The sequence below is a fragment of the Nannospalax galili genome, unplaced genomic scaffold (assembly GCF_000622305.1).
Source record: "Nannospalax galili isolate Female #2095 unplaced genomic scaffold, S.galili_v1.0 scaffold657, whole genome shotgun sequence".
Classification (NCBI taxonomy): domain Eukaryota; kingdom Metazoa; phylum Chordata; class Mammalia; order Rodentia; family Spalacidae; genus Nannospalax; species Nannospalax galili.
Window position 1 is genome coordinate 475,300 of NW_008339927.1, and position 22,965 is coordinate 498,264.

Below are 22,965 nucleotides of genomic sequence, written 5' to 3' on the forward strand. Positions count from 1 at the left end.
CCATGCTTTTAACTGCTTATGAAATATAATATACATGATAGACTTCTGAAATGTGGCTATCAAAAGATATTAATATAATTTTAAATACTGTCTTAAAGAAAAGTTCTCTTCTTAGACATGAATTAAGATCAACCTTTTAATTGATTAACGTCCATGTCGGAGAGCAGTGTAAACATATGGGAACTACAGAGTTCCAAATACTCACCTTTTCAAAGTTGTTCTTTAAGATTTATTTTTAATCACCTTTAATTATGGGTATGTGTATATGTCTGTGTGTGGATATATGCACATGCATGCAGGGGCCCATGGAGGCCAGAGGCATATCAGATTCCCCAGGAGATGGAGTGACAGGTGTGAGGGCTGGGAACTGAACTCGGGTCTTCTGCTAGAACAGTGAGTGTTCTTAGCCACTGAGGCCTCACTCCAGTCCCTCAGTGTTCACTGTTTGAACATAGACTTGTTTAGTAGTTGAACCATCAAGAACAAAAGCATGTACGCACTGTATGTCATGAATCAGGCAAAACTGTATGCATGTCCATTAAAGCCGCCAGCTCCTTGTTTATTCCTGAAAATGTGTATTCCTTCCCCAGACACACACACAGTAGCATGTATATTATGTATGTCATGAATCAGGCAAAACTGTATGCATGTCCATTAAAGCCGCCAACTCCTTGTTTATTCCTGAAAATGTGTATTCCTTCCCCAGACACACACACAGTCCTGACATTTATGTTGACCATAAAATCTCAGTAACTCTTAAATGAATGCTGATAAAATGAATAATCTCCTTCCTTTAGACAGACTCGCTTCACAGTGAGAGTCACCACCACTTAGCTCTTCCTTGACGTTCAGCATCACCAGACATCTCATGCATCTCAGCACGTAAATTCGGGTACTCACCAGCAGGCCCAGAACACAACATCTGGCCGTGCATGCTTTGACTGGAAAGGAGTGTGAGCTCCCAGGAGCTAATCTGTAGGTGTGGCCACTGACTTCTGAAGAATTGTGAATTAGTACATCATCCAGGTACAATCCATAACTTGTGATAGTGCCTGGAAGAGAGGAACCAGTTTCTAGTATGAACACAAGACAGCAAGGCTCTGTGAACGCCACCACTCCCTGTGGAATTATGCAACCTGGTCCCAACCCTGTCTCTTTTCAATGGACAAGATACTCTATTTTTAACTACCAGATTGTGAAGTAACTAAGCAGAGAGAGAGAGAGAGAGAGAGAGAGAGAGAGAGAGAGAGAGAGAGAAGAGCAAAGCAGATAGAGCAGTTCTAGAAGGAACCCATTAATATAGTATCATTTATGTTCCAGACCAAGAAGGAATAAATGGAGCATATTTACAGTTTTATTGTTTTCTAAAACATTCTTACTGTGCTGCTCTGGAAATAAAGTCACCTTACTTGTTACTACATCATTTCTCATATAGGTGAGAATATAGGTGGTAATGTGCTCAGCACTGGACCCGTGCTTAGTTCTTAACCCTTTCCTCGCAGCCTTCCTATAACAGAACTTGTATCATTAGTTACTCCATGTGGTAGTTTGAATGAGAAATGCCTCCTGCAGCCTCAAGTATTTGAAACCTGGTTCCCAGTTGGTGGTCCTGTTTGGCTAATGGAACCTTTAGGAGGTACAGCTTTGCTGGAGGAAGCACATCGCTGGGGTAGGCTTTGAGAATTCATAGCCTCACCCCACCTCCAGTTCCCTCTCTGCTCCATGTTGGAGGTTGAGGATGTGAGCTGTCAACGTCCTCCTCCGTCACCATGCCTACATCTCACTGCCATGCGTCCCCACAGTGAGGGACTCTGATTCTTCTGGTACTGTAAGACAAAACAAACTCTTGCATACTTTCCTTTTGGTCATGGTGTTTTATCATAGCAATAGAAAAGTAACTAACACACCCCTTTATAAGTGGAGAAACTGAGGCACAAACTTTCTGTAGCTTGGTCTAGGTTACCCAGCAGGCAAGCATTCGAGTTGGGATATTTGAATACAGAGTCCATGTTCTCCACAACACCTTGAGCCTTGCTATAATTGTCAATTACATTTATGAATGGGTTATACATATTTTCACAAAACCAACAGAAATGTGAGAAATTGAGATGGCTCCTAAATGAAACTCTATTCACTCAATCAAAATATTCTTTTGAAAAGGAACGTATAAATAAGAACAACCAAATTCACTAGAAACAGAATCTCCAGACAACATTGCACCATGGGAAATAAAACTGAGTCCATGTTATGTCACAACTATTATCAAAGTAAGATTAATTTCCAAAACATCTCCTGCACATGCTCCTGGGGAATTATTCTAAATATGCTTTTGTCAGTCAGTTCCCCGCCCCATACAGAAGTCAGGGGCTTCTCCCATGGCCTGCGATACATCTCCATCAGGGCCTTGATCCGTTTGTTGCATTATTAGGATTACTACCCCATGTTTAATTGCCTGCTCCACAGCAGGCTGTAGGATCCCTCAGGAAATCGTGACTCTTCTGTATCTGTGTATTTTCAGAGCTTACCATCATGCCCCAAACATAGTGGGTACATAAATTGACAAGTTGAATAAATTAACATGCAGCAGAGAAAAAATATCAGCATTTAACACAGAGTGATAATTTATGACTATTGAAAACAGAGATCCCTCCATACCTGAAAAAAAAATGGCCAGAAAATGGCATTGAAGCAAAGTCCTGAGGGAGGATTTTAAAATGAGAGTCTTGCCAAGTCAAGGTCAACCAGGAAGTGTCAAAATGTTAGCTCCTGGGAGACCTGACTTTGAGCTCTATGGCTACAGGGATCTGGTCTTGTAAATGTCCATAGAGTAGATCCAATCTTCACCCACCAGATGTTACTCCTGGAACTCTAATACCAGGGGTCCTTTACCCTCCTCATATCTGGCTGTCCTGGGAGGGAATTACTCACTTCTAGGTCTACTCATAGCGGTTTGCCCAATACTTGAGAAGCATTCCCATTGACCCATGGCCTGACAGATTGCTGGCAGAGCCTCCTTTAAATTTTTTTTTATTACACTTATTTAGTGTCAGAGGACAGCCTGTGAGAGTTGCTTCTCTCTCCTACCATGTGGGTCCCAGGGATGGAACTCAGGTCCTCAGGCTTAGCAGCAAGTGCTTGCTGAGCCATCTGATGGGGGGCGGGGGACATTTTTCTTTTAATTTGTCTATGTATGTGTGTTGTCTGTGAGTGTTGAGGTGTATGTATGTGTGCAAGTACATGTGCATGTAAGTACATGCAGAGGCTCGAGGTCAATGTCAGGAGCGTTCACCTTGTTTTTTGAGATAGGTTCTCTTGCTGGCTGGGGGCTTGCCAAGTAGGCTGGACTGCAGGCCAAGTTGCCCAAGGGATCTCACTCTCTTCATCTCTCCAGCACAGGATTACAAGCACATGGTGTATAGACTTTGGACTAGGCACACATTCCCCCTGACCCCAGACTTTCTAAAGTGAGTGAGTAGGGGAAGGAGCCTGGGAAGGTCTGTGTGGTTCCTCTCATGGCTACGCTCAGTCTCTTATGTACTTACATTCTCTAGTCACATACAGGAATATTTACATCATGAGCCTAGACTAGTGCCCTGAATCTTAGATTCTCGTGGAATTATTTTAATATGCCAAGGAGAGACATGCTGAATTTCAGGACTTCTATTTCTATGACAGGATATAATCGCATAAGAACTGAACACCTACAGCAAACCCAATACAGACAGGACCACTCAGGACACTGGTGTTTCAGTTTGGAATGTTCAATGTTCGGATGGCCGCCCTAAGCAGAGGGTCCCAAAGAGTTGAAATGGCCGCTTAGAGAAAGGGCATAAAATTGGAAATATCACCTGTGGCCTCACACTGAGCTGTAGAAACGTGAATTGCAGATGTTTACCCCTGTTTCTTATGTATCAAATACAAGTTTGTAGAAGATATTTTTCTTACCTCTTTCCTACCGACTTATTTAAAGAACAGCATTTGCTGTTAATTTAGAGTTCAGATGTGGAGATGGTTTACATCTTATCTTAAGAACAACTAGACTTTCCTAGAGGGGACACGGTGACTGAGGGCGAGAGTGTTTTCATTCCCCAAAAGCATAGAGAGCTGCCCTTAGAGGAACCCAGAGAGGTTGTCGCTGGGATCAGGTGGGGAAGGATAAGTTCAGGCACAGTTAAAACAGTTTCTCACCTGATGCTCACAGCCTTGCCGAGGTTACTCTGCTCTGCATCACAAAGCCCACACCCTACATCCTGCCCTTCCTTTGCTTTGCTGACTTTCTGGTTCTGCCAGTGGAAGGTAAACAGAAATGGTAAGAGAGCAACCCCAGTTTCCACCTCCAAGCCTTAGGGCCTTTGCTGTCTGTAGCAACAAAGTGCGCTCCACAGTGTGAGAGCCCCTGTGAGTCCTTCAGCTCTGTCTGGATCAGTATCACAGGCTGGTTTAAGTTTCAAGTAGCAAACTCAGCGGAGGGCAGTGTCTCTGTGTTCATCGCCCTTTATGCTGTCCTAGAACCGTCTTCTGTTTCCCACTTCTTCTTCTTGGTCAGAATCTTTGGAACCAGCTCTTATGTAAAGTATCTTGAGGCTGGGGGTGTAGTTCAGCAAGAGTGCAGGTGCCGTGTGCATCAGGCTCCAAGTTCGATTCCAGCATCAAAACAAACCAACAACCAGCTAAAAAGCAAACATCTTGAATAAAACTCCTCTGTTTTCAATACCTAGTACCTTTTCTCTTTCATTAAAATTAACTTTCATCAATATATCTTCTTACAAACTAATATGTTTTATTTTTAAAAAATGTTTTATTTATTATTTTTACTTTATGTGTATGAGTGTTATGCCTGCGTGTAGATAAGTGTGCCCATGTTGTGCAATGCCTATGGAGGACAGAAGAGGCTGTTGGGTCCCCTAGAACTGGAGTTACAGACAGCTGTTAGCTGCCATGTGGGTGCTGGGATTCGAACCCGGGTCTTCTGCAAGAATAGTCACAAACTAGTATTTTTTTAAGTAAGTTAATATTTTTAATACAGCTCTTGCAATGACGCATTTTCTTTCTTGAAGATAACTTTCTACAGTCTATCTTTTTAATGTCCTTATTTCTTTATTTTAATGGCTTGAAACATTCATGACTCCAAAAATTTGTATGGTGGCCAGAGTCCGTTTTCCTTAACTTCCAGCATGACTGTCCGTGATAAATCAAATGTCTATAAAGCCACTTGACACACAGAAGTACAATGAATTAAAACCGTGGAGAGAAAACTAGACAATGCTTCCATCCAGAAAACACACACAAAGCTTAAGAGAAAAAGAAGACAGAATCACAGCTGCAAGAACAGGATGCTGATACTCCTGAAAGCTTGGGAAATGACCATTTAAACTCACCCCCCAAATGCTGTATGCAGATAATGTGTTGCTGATGCTTCTAAAGAAACCGTAAGACCCTGGCCTGCCTTTCAACAGAAAGCATCCAGACGAATATTCCCCTTTTCTTACATAATTGGAGAACAGAAAACCTCCCTAGCACTAGGATTATGTGCATCTTATCTCATTTATCTGATAGACGGGGAAACAAGGTATTTCATAGAAACTGATTGTGGACATAATTAAATCACATCTCTCCAGAATGAACTTTTAAGCATTTTTGAAGGAAAAAAAAATTAAGTCACCTTCTTCTCAGAAAGGTTAGAACTGAATCATTTTGGGAAGACTTGAGCTGTGGTTATGGCTATGAAGGAATCGACTCTCTAGTGGTACCCAGGGGTGGATGGGGTCTGTGCATTCCCTGCTCCTGCCCCGAGCATCACTCATCAGCCCCACCTCATCAGTTGTACTTTCAGTGATAGCCTCTCCAGAGATAGCAAGTTTTTGTTTTTGTTTTTGTTTTTTTTTTCCTATCTGGCTCTAGCAAGTCAACCCTTGCAATCTATGCTGAGGAACTAGGTGATGGTGACATCTATCGGGAAAAGGGATTCAACTAAGATGAGTGTGTGGCAAATGAGCTGAGAAGGAACTTGAGGATTTTGACAGTTAATTCAGCTACTCAGAAAGTTTAGTATCCAGGTGAGATTCTGAGTGGGTGAGGCTCAAGTATAACTTTAGTGCGCGCGCGCGCGCACACACACACACACACACACACACACACACACAGAGTTTCCTTGTGACAAACAGTATCTGGTAACATATGCAAGAGAGGCTAAGAGCACCAGCACACACTGAACGAGTGTTTGCATTTCAAGTTATTTCAGCCCTTCCGAACATATCCTCCTACTTTATCTACATATTGGCCACATTTCCACGTCCTGGATTCTCCAAGCTGCTTTCTATCCCGTCCTTTTTCATGGTCACCTTGCGTATTTCAACCTCATCTCAGAATACCTCAGGATAACAGCCACTGAGGTGTCTGTGTGTCATGAGTCATTCTGTATATTGCGGGGCCGGGGGGCAGGTAGGGAGTCCCAAACACTATGTGATCTCGCCACATACAATCAGTGATCCATCAGGCTTGTGCCAAGTCATAGAAGTTAGCGAGGGGGCTGGAGAAAGGGCTCAGTGGTTAAGAACACTGGCTGTTCTTGCAGAAGACCTGGGTCTAAATCCCAGTACCCACATGGTGGCTAATAACTGTCCATAACTCCAGTTCCAGGGGGACATGACACCCTCTTTTTTTTTTTAAAAGAAAGAAGTAAGCTTATGTTTCTTCCCAGACTTGGGAAGTGGGCCTGTAAGCCAGCCTCAGGGTGGAAAGGTGCATATTACTTCCAATCAGCATATTCTCCCTTGTGATCCAGATCTAAAAATCAATCATCATATTTCAGTCAGGGCAAAGTGGGAGATTGCTAGAATTCCAAGCCCATATCTACACGAGCCTCCCATTCCCTGACACTGAGGAGAGAGGGAAAATTTCATCAGATCCAGGATGGGCCCAGCCAGGCCCCATCACATACAAAGGCCTGGAAAATTCATAGACAATAAGAAGTGCCATTTGGAAAGAAAATAGGAGGCATCATTTGGAAAGAACCCTCGTTTTAGAGGGAGGTTGTTCTTAATTCATAAAGTGTTTTATTGTATAGCAATCATAAAGAATAATGGTTTCATATGGGACTTTCATACATGTATATAGTGTATTCTGAACACACCTTCCATTAGCATTTCCTGTGCCCTTCCTGTTGTTCTGCTTCCTCTTCCTGTCCACTTCCTGTTGTTCTCCTTCCTCTTCCCAGCCAAGACTCTTCTACTTTCGTGTTTTTGTTTTGTTTGTTTGATGACTAAGTGAGCTTCATGAAGGTTTGCTTACAGGAGCATGGGCAAGGTTTTACATACAGGAGCACAGCACTTTACCAAACATTCTATGTCCTATCAAGTTATACAGGCAGATGTTTAACTGCTATTTTTATTAGCAGGATTTTTGAAAGAAATTAATTAAAAGTAAAAAACATTGCAGAATTCAATTAAATAGATACAGCAAACAAATTAAAATCTCTACAATACCACTTAAAGTTCATTGCGCTCAGATTCCTAAACTGAGCGTGAAGAGCTAACTACTAAAATCTAGTGGGCATTTCCAACTTCAAGGCAAAGAGCTGTTCTTCTTCTCTAGGCAGAATGTAGGCTCTGCATGAACAGTACTGAGGAAAGCTAAAGACTAAATTCTTACAATACCAACTATCTTCGAAAGTTTTAAGACACTACTGCGGAGTCCACCAATGCCAGTGGGTTATTCCAGACCCACGTCACGCAGATGGGCCCGATGAAACTCAGTGGGTTACAAAACAGAACAAACAGCCATGAATCTTGGAAAGAGATGTGTAAGGGGGTGGGGAGATAAGAGCGACTGGGGGTGAGTGGAATCAGAATGCATTATAAGAGCACTGGCTGCTCTTTAGAGGACCCAGGTTCAGTTCTTGGCACCCACTTGGTAGCTCACACCCACCTGTAACTCCAGTTCTCCAGATCTAATGCCCTCTTCTGGCCTCTGTGGGCATTGTACACATGGGTGCACTTATGTCCATCCAGGCAAAACACTCATACACATAAAATACTTGCAATCAAGCACAGTACTGGGCAAGCTCAGTCTACTGCCACTAGCACTCCCAGAATGTTTCTGGTGAATTTCTAAATCCATAGAAATATCACCTCAATAAAGAACAGGAGACTAGAGACAAAGATGACTTGGCAGGTAAGGCACTTGCCATGTGAGCCTGATGACCTGAGTTCAAAACCCCAGAACCCACATAGGAGCCCATGTAAAGGTGGAAGCGGAGCATGCCAAGGCCCAACCCCTCACATACAATGATATAATAAATTAATTAAAAATGAGGCTGGTAAGATGGATCAGTATTTAAGAGGGCTTGCTGCTTTTCTAGAGGACCTGAGTTCAATTCCTAACACCCACATCAGGAGGCTCACAACCACCTATAACTCCAGCTCCAGGGGATCTGACATTCTCTTCTCATCTCCACAGAGACCACCCTCTCACACATTAGTAATAAAAAATAGAAATGAATCTTATGACAAAGAACAGATGGACATTCTCTGAACCTAAAAGTGATCAAATGGATTTACTGAAAAGTAAGGGGCGGGCAGAAAGAGTAAGACATCAGGTCTATTTAAGAATAAGACATCAGGTCTATTTTTACAGGAATAAGAAGAGAGTTAAATGCAGGTATAATTAATGATCCAACATAAGATTTACTCAAAAATTATAAGAGCCACAGAAAAACAACATGCCAAGTACGTGGCACACAGAGATAGTGGTTCCAGAGGCCCCAGCAGGGAACAGAGGCCCTGAGCCAGGAGGAGTGGAAGTTTTCAGTACCAGGTCTCCTCTACCATAAGGGGCATCTCCCATAAGTCTGCCATAGGACTCAGTTGGATATACCATCAAAGAAAGGATGTGCAGAATCTATGACTCAGGAGGGTGATGCCACAGGCTGGATAAAGTTCCCAAATATAGAGAAATGAAAAACAGCAATGATTATTAATGATATTTTATATGTATCCGTGTTTTCTTGGTATTGTTATAGTTACTGGCTAATATAAAACAAGCCTTTGAAGTCATTCAAAGCCTTGAATGTCATTCTATTGAGTTGGAATTTTATGACGCACAAATGAAAATTTTTAAAATTTATTTCAATTTTATGTGTATGAGTGTTTTGCCTGCATGTGCGTAAGGGTACCACATGCATGCAATGCCCACAGAAACCAGAAGAGTGTATTGGATTCCCTAGAACTGGAGTTTCAGAAGGTTGTTGGTCTCCATGTGGGTGCTGGGAACTAAACCCAGGTCCTCTGCAAGAACAGCCAGTGCTCCTAATCACCGAGTCGTTTCTCCAGGTTCCTAGAAGGAGAATCATTGCAATTTTTCTGGGCTTAAACTGACACAAGGGTGTGATGCAGGAACATAGAGGAAACAATGGTCCAGAATCACATGTAAAATCATGTAGGGCAAGAAAAGTGAACACATAAGGAAAAGTAGCACATGTAAAAGTATACTGATGACAAATGTTAAAACTACTTTTTTCCTGAACACGTAGTGACTGGTTGTGACTAAGGCAGGATATGGAAACACATTTCAGGAGGGGTTGTCATTTATTCTTATAGATAAGTCACTTTAACAGGTTTTTAGTTATGTAACCAAGTTAAACTAAAAGAATACTGTCAGTGTTCCAGAAATCTCCTCTGTGTTCATGATCCCAATTTTCCCTCCCTCACTAGTAACTATGTCAACATTTTCTGAGGCGTGTATGCTAGCTCTTCCCTTCCTTAATCAAGACCAGAAAGAACAAAGAAATGGGAGACTCAATCAAATGCCATAACAAGTATTTGTTAAAAGTCTGTAAGATTTAATGTCATTGATTTGGGGCAGTGATCGTTCTCATCTGTAACTATTGGAGTGTGTACTGTGTGCCAGTTACTGAGCCACAGACAGAGAACAGAGACCCTATCACACTGTCCTGGTTCCTGTTGCCATAAAACTGATAACAGAGCCAAGAAGGCAGAGTGAGTGTGTTAAGTGTTTGTAAAGTTTGTTGAAGGAAAACCATGTAGGACCAGTAGGGAAAATGGGGTTGATGGGTGGGCAGATCGGTGCTGACCTAGTCTGGGTTCAAGGCTGGTCTGAGAAACTCATCTTTTAGCCAAAGTTTGCACCTGGAACTATTTCATCCAGAGGAAAAGCATCATAGACCATTATTTGACTCTAACAAATAGAGATTTCGTAATAAAAAACTGAAAGCTTTCACTGAGATATCGGTAAGTTGATTAAAACTTAAACATCGTGGAGTCATTAAACAGTCCGTCTCCAAAGCCTTTGAACGTGGCTCCTTAATTGCTTTAAAGATATGGATTGTGCCAAAACAAAGTTTCACAAAATGGGATTTTTAAAAATCCTATTTATTTTTTTACAGCTCTTACAACAAAGGAAAGTATCTGAAATTTACTCTCACAGCTCCCCCAACGTGCTGTAGGCAGATTAAATGTGACTGAGCATCAGCCAAACTTCAGCAGTAAGGTAACTGAAACGGACAGTTGAGGGGATTTTAGTGAAGGGACCATTTACAGAGATGTGAGTGGGGCTGAAGGAAGAAGAGCCACAGTAAACCATCCCTACTAGCAATAGTCAGGACTCCCAGAGGACTACGCTAGCTACCCGGAGTTGCCATAGACATTCTGCCATGTATGGGGAAAGGGGTAACAGGCAGTTCTGGAACCTGGAGAAAGACCTAGGATAACAGGAAGGCTTGTGAGCAGAGCTTAGCGTTGGGTAGAGGAACATAGCTGTAGTGTCCGGAGCCGGGTGGGGAGCAGAACCAGAGCAGTGAAGTCGGAGACTCCATTGACCCCACCCCTGGCCTCTGCTGTCATGACATGGGTAAACCAATGGGAAAGCTTAAAGGGCAGGGGTGTGGGTGCTCAGAGTGGGATCTGATTCCACGTTACTGAGAGAAAATCAGATCTGAGAGGGATTTGAATAACACAGTCTTACAGTTGGAAACAGGCTTGGCTGTGTGTTAGTCCGACACATGTAGACTTCACAGAGCGGTCTACTTATGACTACGATATACATATTTCCCTATAGCCTTGGTAGACACAGAATAGCCTGGAGGAAAGCAGAGTGTGGGCTCTGAAAAAAGCAAAAGAGTAGAGAAAAAAAAGCCATTGCCATCTTTAGAGTCTTTTGCCTTTTCTTGCTTAATTCTTGGGGCTAATAACCAGTAAGACAGCTATTTTTAAAAAATGTATTAAGGGACACAATACAGAGGGAATAAACCAGGCCATTTAACCCAGGTCCATACACTACTGTCTTCAATGGAAATGCCCTCAAATGAATACTTAGTTCTCATTGGCTGTCTGATGTAAACAGTTGTGAGTTTCTCATCTGTTTCCATAATGATAGAATTTTTAAGGTGTTTAATTTAGCAGGGAAACTGAATCATAATTATCCATAAAGCGTGCCCACTGGGCTATCTATCTTTCTGCCTGTTCATCATGTTATGTCAAGTTGTATTTCCTAAGGTGCTCAATAGCTAGTCAAGTAAGCAAGGAAATTCAATACAATACAAGACCATTGTAGATTTAATACAAGGTATCTCTATTTGCACTGAGGACTTCTGTTTACTGTAAGAATTAAACAACAATGCTGTAGTGTGCCATAAAATAACGCACATAGTGAATTTCGAGGCGCCGAACATATTTGTTTGTTTTTATCCAGTGTGACTTGGCAAAAAGAATATCCACTGCAGGCTGCCCCTGAGGTCCAGATGATGATTGAACGTGGCAGATATCTCCCTGTGTGAATACTTGATCCTTCAATTAAAAAGGAAAAGAGCGAGAGGAGCTCTCCACCGTGGAAGAACGTCTTATTACTGCTGTGCTCGCCTAAAAATGGAATGAACGGAATCTAAAAAAGGATGTGCTTGGGAAATTCTACCTGACAAATTGATGGGAGGTGTTTCATAAAAGTTACACAAGGTTTGTTCAAAACTGTCAAGTGGTTTCCCTTAGTGGCTCGCTGAATTTTAGAATCCATTGCACCTATTAAAATGGAACATTTCCAGAAAGAAAACAGAATTATATTTGGTTATGGGAAGTAGTTGTTTCAAATTGAAAAAAATTTAAAAATACAGTTATTTCTTTAGGATCAAAGAAAACCACAAGAGCGAGTACATAAATTCTGAATAGTGGCACTAAGAGAGTGAACGAGTAAAAATCCCCCTTTTATGTTCATGTCTGGTTGGAACCCTGTGTTAAAAAAAATCTGTAAAAATTAGAGACACAGTGATAGCACAAAGAATTGAACAATGGATTTTTGTCATTCACAATTTTTTGTTTGTTTGTTTTGTGTCCCGTTACCCCTTAACTAGCTATCTTGACTTTGAGCAAACTGTATAATTCTTATGAATCTGAGTGCCTACTTCTATACCTTGGGGTACTACCTAGTTCACTGGCTAATTTTAGAAACTAAAGTGCTGTTGTAGGGAGCTTTAGCTGTCAACTTGACAGTCTAAGAGTCATCTGAGACGGGAGTCTCAAGTGGGGGCTTTCCCAGATCAGACCCGCCTGTCTTTGGGGAATGTACCTGGTTAATTGATGCTGGAGGGCCCAGACCTCTGTGAGAGGCAGCATGCCCTGCCCAGGTGGGTTTGGGATAGCACTTTTTTTTTTTTTCCAAGTTCATATTTTATTTCCAATAAGCTTGATTTTTGCATTTTTGTAGAAAAGGAGAAAGTTTTCACTTAATTCAGTGCTGAGCCCCAGGAAAGGGCCTGGGCCAGAGCAGACTCTTTGCAGCCCTCTTGAGCCCACTGGACACCCAGCAGTGGGCACAAGGTCGCCTCCCTCTGCCCACTGTGCCCTCCCTCCCCACTGCATCTCTCTTGCCTACAAGCAAGCCAGTAGGCAGGTTTATGCATGGTTTCTGTTTCAAGATCCCGCCTGAGTTGCTGTCCTGGTTTCCCTGAATGATGGATTGTGACTGGAAAGTATAATCCAAATGAATAGACCCTTTTCTATTTTAAAAAATATTTTATTATTTTTACGTTACATGTGTAAGTGCATTGCCTGTATGTCTATAAGTATACCCATGTTGTGTGATGCCCACGGGGGTCAGGAGAATATGCTGGATTCCCTGGAGCTGGTGTTGTGGATGACTTTTAAGCTGCCTTGCAGGTGCTATGAACTGAACCCGGCCGGCTCTTCTGAAAGAGCAGCCAGTACTCTTAACTGCTGAGTCATCTCTCCAGCCTCCAAATAAGCCCCTTTCTCCCCTAATTTTCTTTTGGTCAGAGCGTTTTTTCAGAGCTGCAGAAAGGAAACTGGAACATGTGCCTAGTGAATAGCTGTGAGTTCTAAGCAGCGTTATTACTGTTGGGGTGAGAGGAGCCGACGGAGGCTTTTTCTACAGGAGTAGAACGATTGTATTTTTTCATACACCTTGGACATACATTACAAATACTATTTCTGCAGCATCGTCTTCTCATGTGAAGGCTAGCAATGTATAGGAAAGATCTATAGTGAATTAACTGATTTCTCTACCATAGTGCTAAAGTAATACAAATGTACAAAACAATGCATCAACTGTTGGTCCAATAATGTCTGTTGCTTCCATGGAACTCTAAGTCAGGAAAAGCTATCGAATCTTAGGTTTTGGTATTCTTGCTGACATGATCACAACCCCTGATTTGATAAACGTGATGGTTTTAATCATCAACTTGACCCAGTCTGGATCCTTTGTGAAGAGAGCCTCAATGAGCAATTATCGGGATTGTATAGGCATATGTACATGTCTGGGGGAGCGGTTCTTGATTGGGTTTAACTGGGATGGAAAGATCCACCATGAATGTGGACAGCCCCGTTTCATCGACTGGCCCCACACCGAATGCAAAGGAGAGCCTTAGCTGAGATGGACAAGCACACACGCATGCATTTTCTCTGCCCTTGACTGGGGATGTGACCAGCTGTTTCTAGTCCTGCTGCCCTTGACTGTATTGATGGACTGTAACCTGGAAATGTCAGCTAAATAAGTACGTTCTTCACTAGGTTGCTTTTGCCTGGGTATTTTATCACAGCAAGAGGAAGAGACCAAGGAGACATCTACCACAGGAGTTCTCGCAAAGCTCAGCCAGTACAGAAGGCTGCAGCACTTCAGAAGGACAACAGCTCTGTAGACTGTTCAAGAATCCACCATTTCTCAAGAAGACGGGCCTCGGGATCCTTGTGTAACTGGTGCTCCACCTTCATGGGTGCCCCACCCAACACGTCCATCTGACCTTACCAAATCTTAGTCACAGAATCAACATGGCTTCTACACTACGCCTGCCAAGCAAACGCAGCTCTACATATAGTCGTCTCTTTGGACTATCTATGGAGGGTCAGACTGATGAGCTCTTGCGTTGAAGGGCAGGCCTTCTAGGAGACTTCTAGGGAGGCCATCAGGGAGAGTTTCCTTCCTCTCTGCACCTTTGAAACCACCCTACCTTTCTTAACTGAAGAGATGCCTCTGAACCCCCTGAACGTGCATTTGTGCATATTGTAGGATTGTGAATGCAAACGGCTCTCACAACAGCACAGCTTTACCTCACTATTTCCATTGTAGGCTAACAATCCATTCCATAGCTGCTTAATCTCCACATTCTCTGTTGCTGGCACCCTGCCACTGGCTGGAGTAGAGCAGCCCACAGGCACCTGGGGCCCCTGTCCCCTGTGACTCACCATCTACTCAAGTAAACGTAGAAATAACTATGAAAAACTTATAATTATCAACAATAGGTAAAAATGCCATATTCTGGCGGGGGAGATGGTCTGTAAAGTATTTGCCTTGCAGGTATAAGGACCTGAGTTTTATTCACAGAGCGCATATAACAATGCCAGGCATGGTGGCAGCTGATCCCAGTGCTAGGGAAACACAGGCAGGAGGATCCCTGGAGCTCCCTGGCAAGCCAGTCCAACTTAACTGATGAGTTTCAAACAAATGAGAGACTATCTCAGAGGAGGTGGACAATGTTCTAAAAGCCAACACTCAAGTGTGTTGTCTGGCCTCCACTCCTCCAATCATTCATGTGCATCATTCAGGCACACACACACACACACACACACACACACACACACACACATAAAAACAAAAATAATTTCATATTGCAAAGATTCATTAGAATTTTTACAACAATTTAAACGAATTCAAAATATTAGTTGTATGGTGACACAGCATGCTAGAATATGAGGAATTTGTTTGCAACTGGGAGGTAGCTATGCTGTTTCAGCAAGACTCGATTCATGTGCAAGAGAAAAAAAGGTTTTTCAAGATTCTAGGGCCCAAGCTTCTAAAAGGGAAATACAGCTCAGGAGAATTGGGAAGCTCTCAAAAGCATCATACTCACTATGCAGTTGTAATCTACACAATACAGGTCACAAATTCATTAGACAATGATCCCCGTGCTGCTTCTCCTTGGTGGCCAAAGGCACTACACGACCAGAGTCCGGGTCCTGCTCGAGGAGAGTTCTTGTATTTTCTTTGGCCCTAAAAGTAACCGTTCTTAGAAGTTTTACACTCTCTGGAACCACAGCTCGCAAAGATTACCTGTACCAGGGGGACTGTGGGCACAAAGGGCTTTGATTGCAGAAACACAGAGCTGGAGAGCCGGGCTGCCAGGGCTACGGGTATGGGAGGCGAGGCCCTGGAATTAAGCAAGTCATGTCTGAAGGCACGCGAAATCTTAGGTGTGAATCAAGTGACCACAACTTGATGCTAAACGCTTGTGTCGGAACTCTGCAGACCTGTAATTCCACGTAGAGGCCAGCAGATCTCTGTGAGTTTGAGGCCAGCCTGGTTTACAAAGTCAGTTCCAGACCAGCCAGGGCTACATATGAGATTCTGTCTCACAGACAACAAACAAACGCACGCATATTGGGAAGATGGAGACATTCATAACAAGGAACATGCATTGTAGGATCAAAATATGAGTTATATGCCCATCAGCAAAGGATGAGGGCTTCATTCCCACAGCACTGTTGGATTCTACCTGCCTTTCAAAGAACGAGGTCATGAGGTCAGGGTTTTAAGTGTGATAGGTAAGTCGCAATTGCCAGGCACCTTTATTCCCAGTACTAGGCAGGCAGGGGCAGGCGCATCTCCGTGAGACCGAGCACAGCCTGGTCTACACAGCGAGTTTCCAAATTAGCTGGGGCTTCAGGGAGACCCTGTCTCAAAACAAAATAAGTCACAATAGACAAATAATGTGATTTTGCCCTTGCTGAATAAATTTAATATAATTTGTGTGTATTTCTTCATGTGATTATTAATGAGTTTTCATTGGTTTTAAACTAGCAGGTTTTTAATCCTTTTCTCTAGCTTAAAACTTTATTGAATTTAGGCTGGAGAGATGGCTCAGCTCTTGCAGAGGACCCCAGTTCGAGTCCTAGCACCCACATGGCAGCTAGAAACTGTTACTATCTCCAGTTCCAGGAGAATCCACCACCTTCTTCTGACCTCCAAGGGCATTGCACATGACACAGGTACACTAACATACATGCAGGCAGTACATTAATTCACCCAGCCCTTGGGAACTGTGTTCAGTTGTGCCTCTGTACCCACTGCTACACCTATTTCACAGACTTGGGGTCCGAAGTATCTGTCTCACCCAGACAGGATGTCACTGATCCTGATCTCACATTCTATGAGCTCTGTGTGTGACCAGATTTCTTTCCTTTTCAGACTAATAATACTCCACTGCATGTGTCTACCACATTTTATTTATTCATATATCCACAGACATTCACTGTGTGATAGATGTGTACTGTGAACATGTGTGTGCACCCACGCATGCACGTGTGGAGGCCTGAAGTTGACATCAGGAATCTTTTATTACTCTGCATTTTATTTTTGGAGAAAGGGTTTCTCAATCACATGGGACCTTGAGTTTCAGCTAGTCTGGCTAGCCAGTGAACCCCTGGGATCTTCTCCACTCCATCCCCTCACCTCTAGAATTACATGCACATTACCACACCTAGCTTTTACAGAGTACTGGGGATCTGAACTCAGGTCATGATGTTTGCAAAGTAAGTACTTTACTGCTGAGGAGCAATCTCCTCAGCCCTAGTTGTAAAAAAAATAATGTACCAGGCACTATCTTCAGAGCTGCTGTTATAGTAGTTAATGAAACGGAGTACTATAGGAAGGGCTCTGGGCACATGAAGCATGTCCAGGTTGGTAGGACACTGGTGAGTGGGACCAGGTCGACAGCTTTTACCTCTTTTCTTTAAGAGCCCCGATGAGACAGGGGTACTTCCCTTAGCATCTTGGGTAAAGATTATTACCAGACTTAACTGCAATGAGGTTTTGGAGCTTATATGTGAGACTGACTGTAGGAAACCAGGCAAGCAGCACCTGTCACAGGCCATCATGTGCTATGTGTGCATCTCTGGATCTACAGCTGTGATGTGGAGACAAGACAGCCCACGCCCTGTAGTTCTTCAATAGCTGTTTTTCCATATTGATACCTTGGGATTACTTGTTTCAAAGCCATTTTCTCCAAGGAACTCAAATACTACTGAGATCAAGGATTAGCCTCCTGATGGTTGATGCACCATGACCAGCTGCCTCAAGACCCCACTGCCATAACTGCTGGTTTTCATGACGGACTGTACCTCCAAACTATGAGCCGAAGTAAAGCCATCCTTGCCTAAACTGCTTTTATAAAGTATTTGGTTCCAGCAATGTGACACGTGACTAACACGGGGTCCTAAGGAGAAGTCTCAGGTGGATGTGTTAACACCCACCAGCAGCTTCATCATCACCACCGTAACAGGAGATTCTTCTTGAAAATCTACTTCTTAGATCAATACCACCAATGGGTTTACAGTGATCACATAAGTTTGAGAAACACTGTTCAGAATCACCTGAAAGCATTTCTTCAGCACTGTGTGGCAAAGCCAAGAGGACAGTGTTCACAAGAATCACATGGACTAAGTTTGGGCACCAAAGAAAGGCATGCCCTTGTGTTATGCTTTCTACAAGAAAAAAATGAATGATTTGCAGGTTTTGTTATATGGTGGGAGTGCTGGACAGGCAGTTAAGTAACTTGAAGCCCAGGTCGACAGAAGCCCAAAGTGCCACAAGGAAGGCACTGAACAGAGACATGATTAAGGGGAGATGACGGGCTTAAACACAAATGTGGCTTCCTGGACCGCTGTGGTTGATCAGGAAGAAGTTGTGCTCCTACAGATGAGATTATAATGGGAGGGAGTTTGACCTCAATTTGTGAATTTAGTAAGTTTCTCAGAGTCATACAGTCATCCTGCTTCAGGGACAGTCTTTGACACTAGGCCCATTTGACTTCACGTGTTTTGGGCATTACATTAAGTCACAGATACTCCTGGGTAGCCACATGGGAAGAAATGCCACCAGGTGACAAGAGGTATAAAGGGAGGTTGAGCCGCAGTTTAGAAGTCACAGGATTTGGATTTTGCTTTGTAGGCATCTGAGGGAAGCACAGAGTCTCTGAAAAGAGGCAGAATTGGTAAAATGCTTTTAGCAACAGATGACCCCTCTCCAGAAAACCAACTCTAGAAATGAAACCCTGGAAACTTTAGGAAAGTCAAGGAGTCATGAAAAGTAGTTTCCTTAAAACTTTTTAAACAAAATATTTATTTTTACTTTTAATTATGTGTATGTGTGTGTGGGGGGGGTGGTATGTGTATGTATGAGTGCAGGTTCCTTGAAGGCCAGAAGAGGATATCAAATTCCCTGGAGCTGGAGTTACAGGGAGTTGGATACTGGGAGCAGAACTAGGGTCCTCTGCAGAGCAGCATGCACTCTTAAGTGCTGAGCCATCTCTCCAGAACTCTTCCACCAGTGACCCAACACCAAAGTATTGAAAATTCTACCGTTATTATACACAAGTTAGATGATCATGGAAGTGCTGACAAAACATTCTCCATTTCTTCTTGCTTGTTGAATATATTTAAATATTGTGTTGCAAACGCACAGGACATAGGAAGTAAAGACCATTGAAATGGGAAAAGCATTTCCATCTATAAACAGAAAGTGTAAGGCAGTAGCAGTCTGAGTTCCAACTATCAACTAGGAAGAAGGGAGGTGCCCTATGCAGATCAGGTAGCAGCACTTAGCAGCCAGCCAATCAGAACGATCGTTAACATTTCGTTTCACCTGTGAATGGGATTTCTTTGTGGAGTAGGAAGTGTGACATGAGTTTTGACTGCTCAATCTAGACGTCCATTTATATTTCATTAGGAAATTTGTAATTGTACAGGAAGAGTGTCGACAGCCGAGATAATCACTCACTCTAATTATCGGACTCTCACCATTACCTCAGATGTAGCTACTGCATTTGCCAAAAGTTTAATTAAAATGAGATAGAATAATTAATATCACGGTAAACATGAGGCAAACTAATAACTCCACAGTGTTCTCCTTTCGTTCTCTCTAGCTATGCTGAAAGAAGCCATTTCAATTTTCAGTAGTGAGTTACTTAAGATAGTTTCTACAATCTTAATTCTTTTGATATTTGTTGCAAAGAGGAACAAAATTTGACATCCTGTTATCTAGTGTCAGGATGAAACAATTGTACTATATTGTACAAATCTTAAAGATATTTCCAATAATCAAATAATCAAATAAAGCAGTGTCTTATAAAAACCGATTCAAATTTCTTTATAGTGAGGCCTTATATTTGTGATGTTGAGCTGCCTAGCTTAGTTCTCTAAACTGCACAAGGACACATATATCACAGAGAAATACAATATACCTTAAGTTAAATAAGCATAACTGTATGTATGCTTAACGCATGCATTGTTTAACAACTTCATGCTGAAATATTTATGAATAGTATATTAACGACTACAGTTCCAAGTGGCCTCTTTTAAAACAAACTTACTAAATCAAAACTACTTTGAAATACAATATGTACTTGAACTCCCTACCTACCTCTGCAAGGAAGAACTAATGGTTCCTCAAAACAGAAAGTCCTAAAAGACACAATGTCAGTCTCAAAGCAGCATCCTTCCGGAATCCCTGTGTGTTCCCGTGCCCTCTGCTAGAGCACAGGAAACGACATGCAGTACACAAGAGCTATCAAAAGGGAGCACTTGTGAGCCACCAAAACTGTCTCAGCCTAAACACCACCGTCTCCCTAACTATAAGGAGAGCACCTCAAGTATTTTATGTGCTAAAATGATCATTAAAAATTAAGTACCACATATAAGCTGCCATTTAGAATATTAATTTACTTTTGCTAATCATGTTTTTAACTTGAAGCTAAAAGAGTTCACTTACCATTCGGATACTCGGGCTCAGTCCAGGAGATGTGAAAGGAGTTGAGTGAGTAGGAGCAGGCTCTGGGGGCTGCCACACCTTCTGGAAACATCTCCTCTGTGCGGGACTCGCTCAGCTCACTCAGTGTACAGCTGCCACCCGTACAAGCCTAAACGGGTGCAGAAAAAGACTTCACTCTTATCACCAAAGCTTAGGTTAGCAGTGAGGAGAGAGAATTCACAAAAACGTTCTAGATTCCATTAAATAATACTCCCTTCACTCCCTGAAAACAAGTTTGTTTCAGAAGGAGCTCAAGAGAGGTAGGACCAGGGCAGACAGGAATTATTAAGGGAGAACTGGGGAAAATGGGGACACATCAAGGCTAAAGTGGGACTTTTAATTAGATTGTTTTTAGGAAAGCTCATCTCCAACGAGTTCAAAATAAACCAGGTCCAGGAAGAACCATCCCAGTTACAGCCTGAATGTGTGAAAGGCCTTGCTCAGGTTAGCCTTATGCAGGGGTTCTCAGAGAGAGTCTGATACACACACACAAGCACGTGCACACATTCATACACCACATATACATAAATGCACATATACACAGTCACAAAGACACACACACATATACAAACATACACAGGTATATACACATATAAGCCCATACACACACAGATATGCATACATACACATGTACATGCACATGCACACAGATATAGTTACATACATGTATACACACACAAACATCCACACATAGATATGCATACATCAACTCACATGCACACACATACATATATGCACACACATACATAAACACATGGACACATGCACACACACATGCACACACATTCACATACATAAGCACTTACACACAAGAAAGCATGCACACACAAACACATACATGCAAGCACACATATACCCACACATAATACACATACAAGCACACATGAACACAAATATACATATTAATACGTATGCATGAATACATAAACATGCATATGCACTCAGATGCACACAAATACATGGACACAAACACTCATACATGTGTGCATACTTATATACACACATGCATACATACATATACACACTCATGCAAACATGTACACGCTCAGATACACAAATGCACACATACTTACAGATGCACACAGGCACATACATAATCTACATCACACCATGTCAGGAAATATTATGGACTAAAGAATTCTCGAGGACAGTAAGATGGCTGGGAACGTCAAATGAACCCTAAGGGAGCATCACTAACCACAGAAATGGAACATGACGTTCAAGGCATTCCAACACACCACAGTGAACTGTAAACAGTTCTGAAGCTTACTAGACAACCATTTCCTTAGAAAGCTAAGACTTGCTCCAGGGATGATTTCCAGTCCACACCTGCTAGCAAATACACACAGTTAGGTCTTCCTAGAAGAATGTGACCCAGACATTCTCTACTCAAGCTTCTCTCCAGGTTTCAACTACAACTCAGAAAACAAAATTCAAACATCTTTCACAAACCTTCAAATTCCACCCAACCAACTCTAAAACGAAGCTAAATCACAAGGCAACGTGATCGGACAGTGAGTCAGTGCATCCGTGGAAGACAGACTCTACTAGGGAAAACGGAACAGCTCTATTTCTGCTGGCCTGTCTGCTACGCTGTCAGTCAGCTGTCCTGATATGAAAGTAGTTGGGATTCATCTTCTGAAAGACAGAAGGGAAATGACTCATTTTTAGATATTTTCTTCTGTTGGAGTACAATTCTATTTTCTAAGTTGTAACTAGTTACAGACTTTTCCTTATGATTATAAACTAAACGATAGCAACCACTTGGTCACTTTCTTTCCTGGTGTAAGAACACAGTAGTAGGCTAGGGAGCTAGCTCAGTGGGTAAAGCATTGAGGACCGAGTTCTATTCCCAGGGCCCAAGGAAAGGAGCTGGGCATGGTGGCTGTAACTTGTAATCCCAGTGCTGGGGAGCTGGGGACCAAGGATTCCTGAGGCTTGCTGGCCAGCCAGCCCAGCCTAATCCGAGAGCTCTAAAGGCAGTGAGACACACTGTTTCAAAAATAACAAGATGGCGCTGGGGAGATGGTTCCGCGAGTAAAGAGGCTGTGGCAGGAGCTTAAGAATCTGAGTTCAAATCCTGAGAAGAGAGTGACAGAGTATATCCATAACCCCAGAGCTGAGGGACACACTGGCCAGCCTGGGCTGCCAGAACAAGATCTAGGTTCAATGAGGAACGCTGTTTCACAAAATAAGACAGAGAAGGCCTGAGAGATGGGTCATTGGTTAAGAGTGAGTACTGACCTTGCAGAGGACCGGGGTTCAGTTCCAAGCACTCACATCAGAAGGCTCACAATTGCCTGCAACTCCCGTTCCAGGGGATCTGATGCCCTCTCTGGCCTTTACAATCACCTGCACTCGTGGTACACATACATATACAGATAGATGATAGATAGATATGTAAACCGATCTTAAAAATAAGATGGAGAGTGATGCCATTTCTATACGTGGATCTCTAGTCTCCATGCACACAAATATAAGCTAATACAACCCTCCCACATGTCTACACACAGAGAGAACTAGAGAAATAATAAATTAAATTAATAAGATGAATGACACATGAGGAATGATGCTCAGGGTTGACGATTCCCTAGGGAGAGAGAGAGAGAGAAAGAGAGAGAGAGAGAGAGAGAGAGAGAGAGA

At 42.6% G+C, this 22,965-nt stretch overlaps 1 protein-coding gene across 1 annotated transcript in view; it reads right to left on the bottom strand.

Annotated features, from left to right (window-relative positions):
* The window catches only part of Ush2a (usherin), an 828,188-nt gene that overhangs the window by 377,041 nt on the left and 428,182 nt on the right, over positions 1-22,965 (bottom strand). Inside the window, 2 exon segments of the mRNA XM_008834819.2 lie at positions 901-1,052; positions 20,284-20,431. Of these exon segments, the coding sequence (XP_008833041.1) occupies positions 901-1,052; positions 20,284-20,431 (300 nt within the window).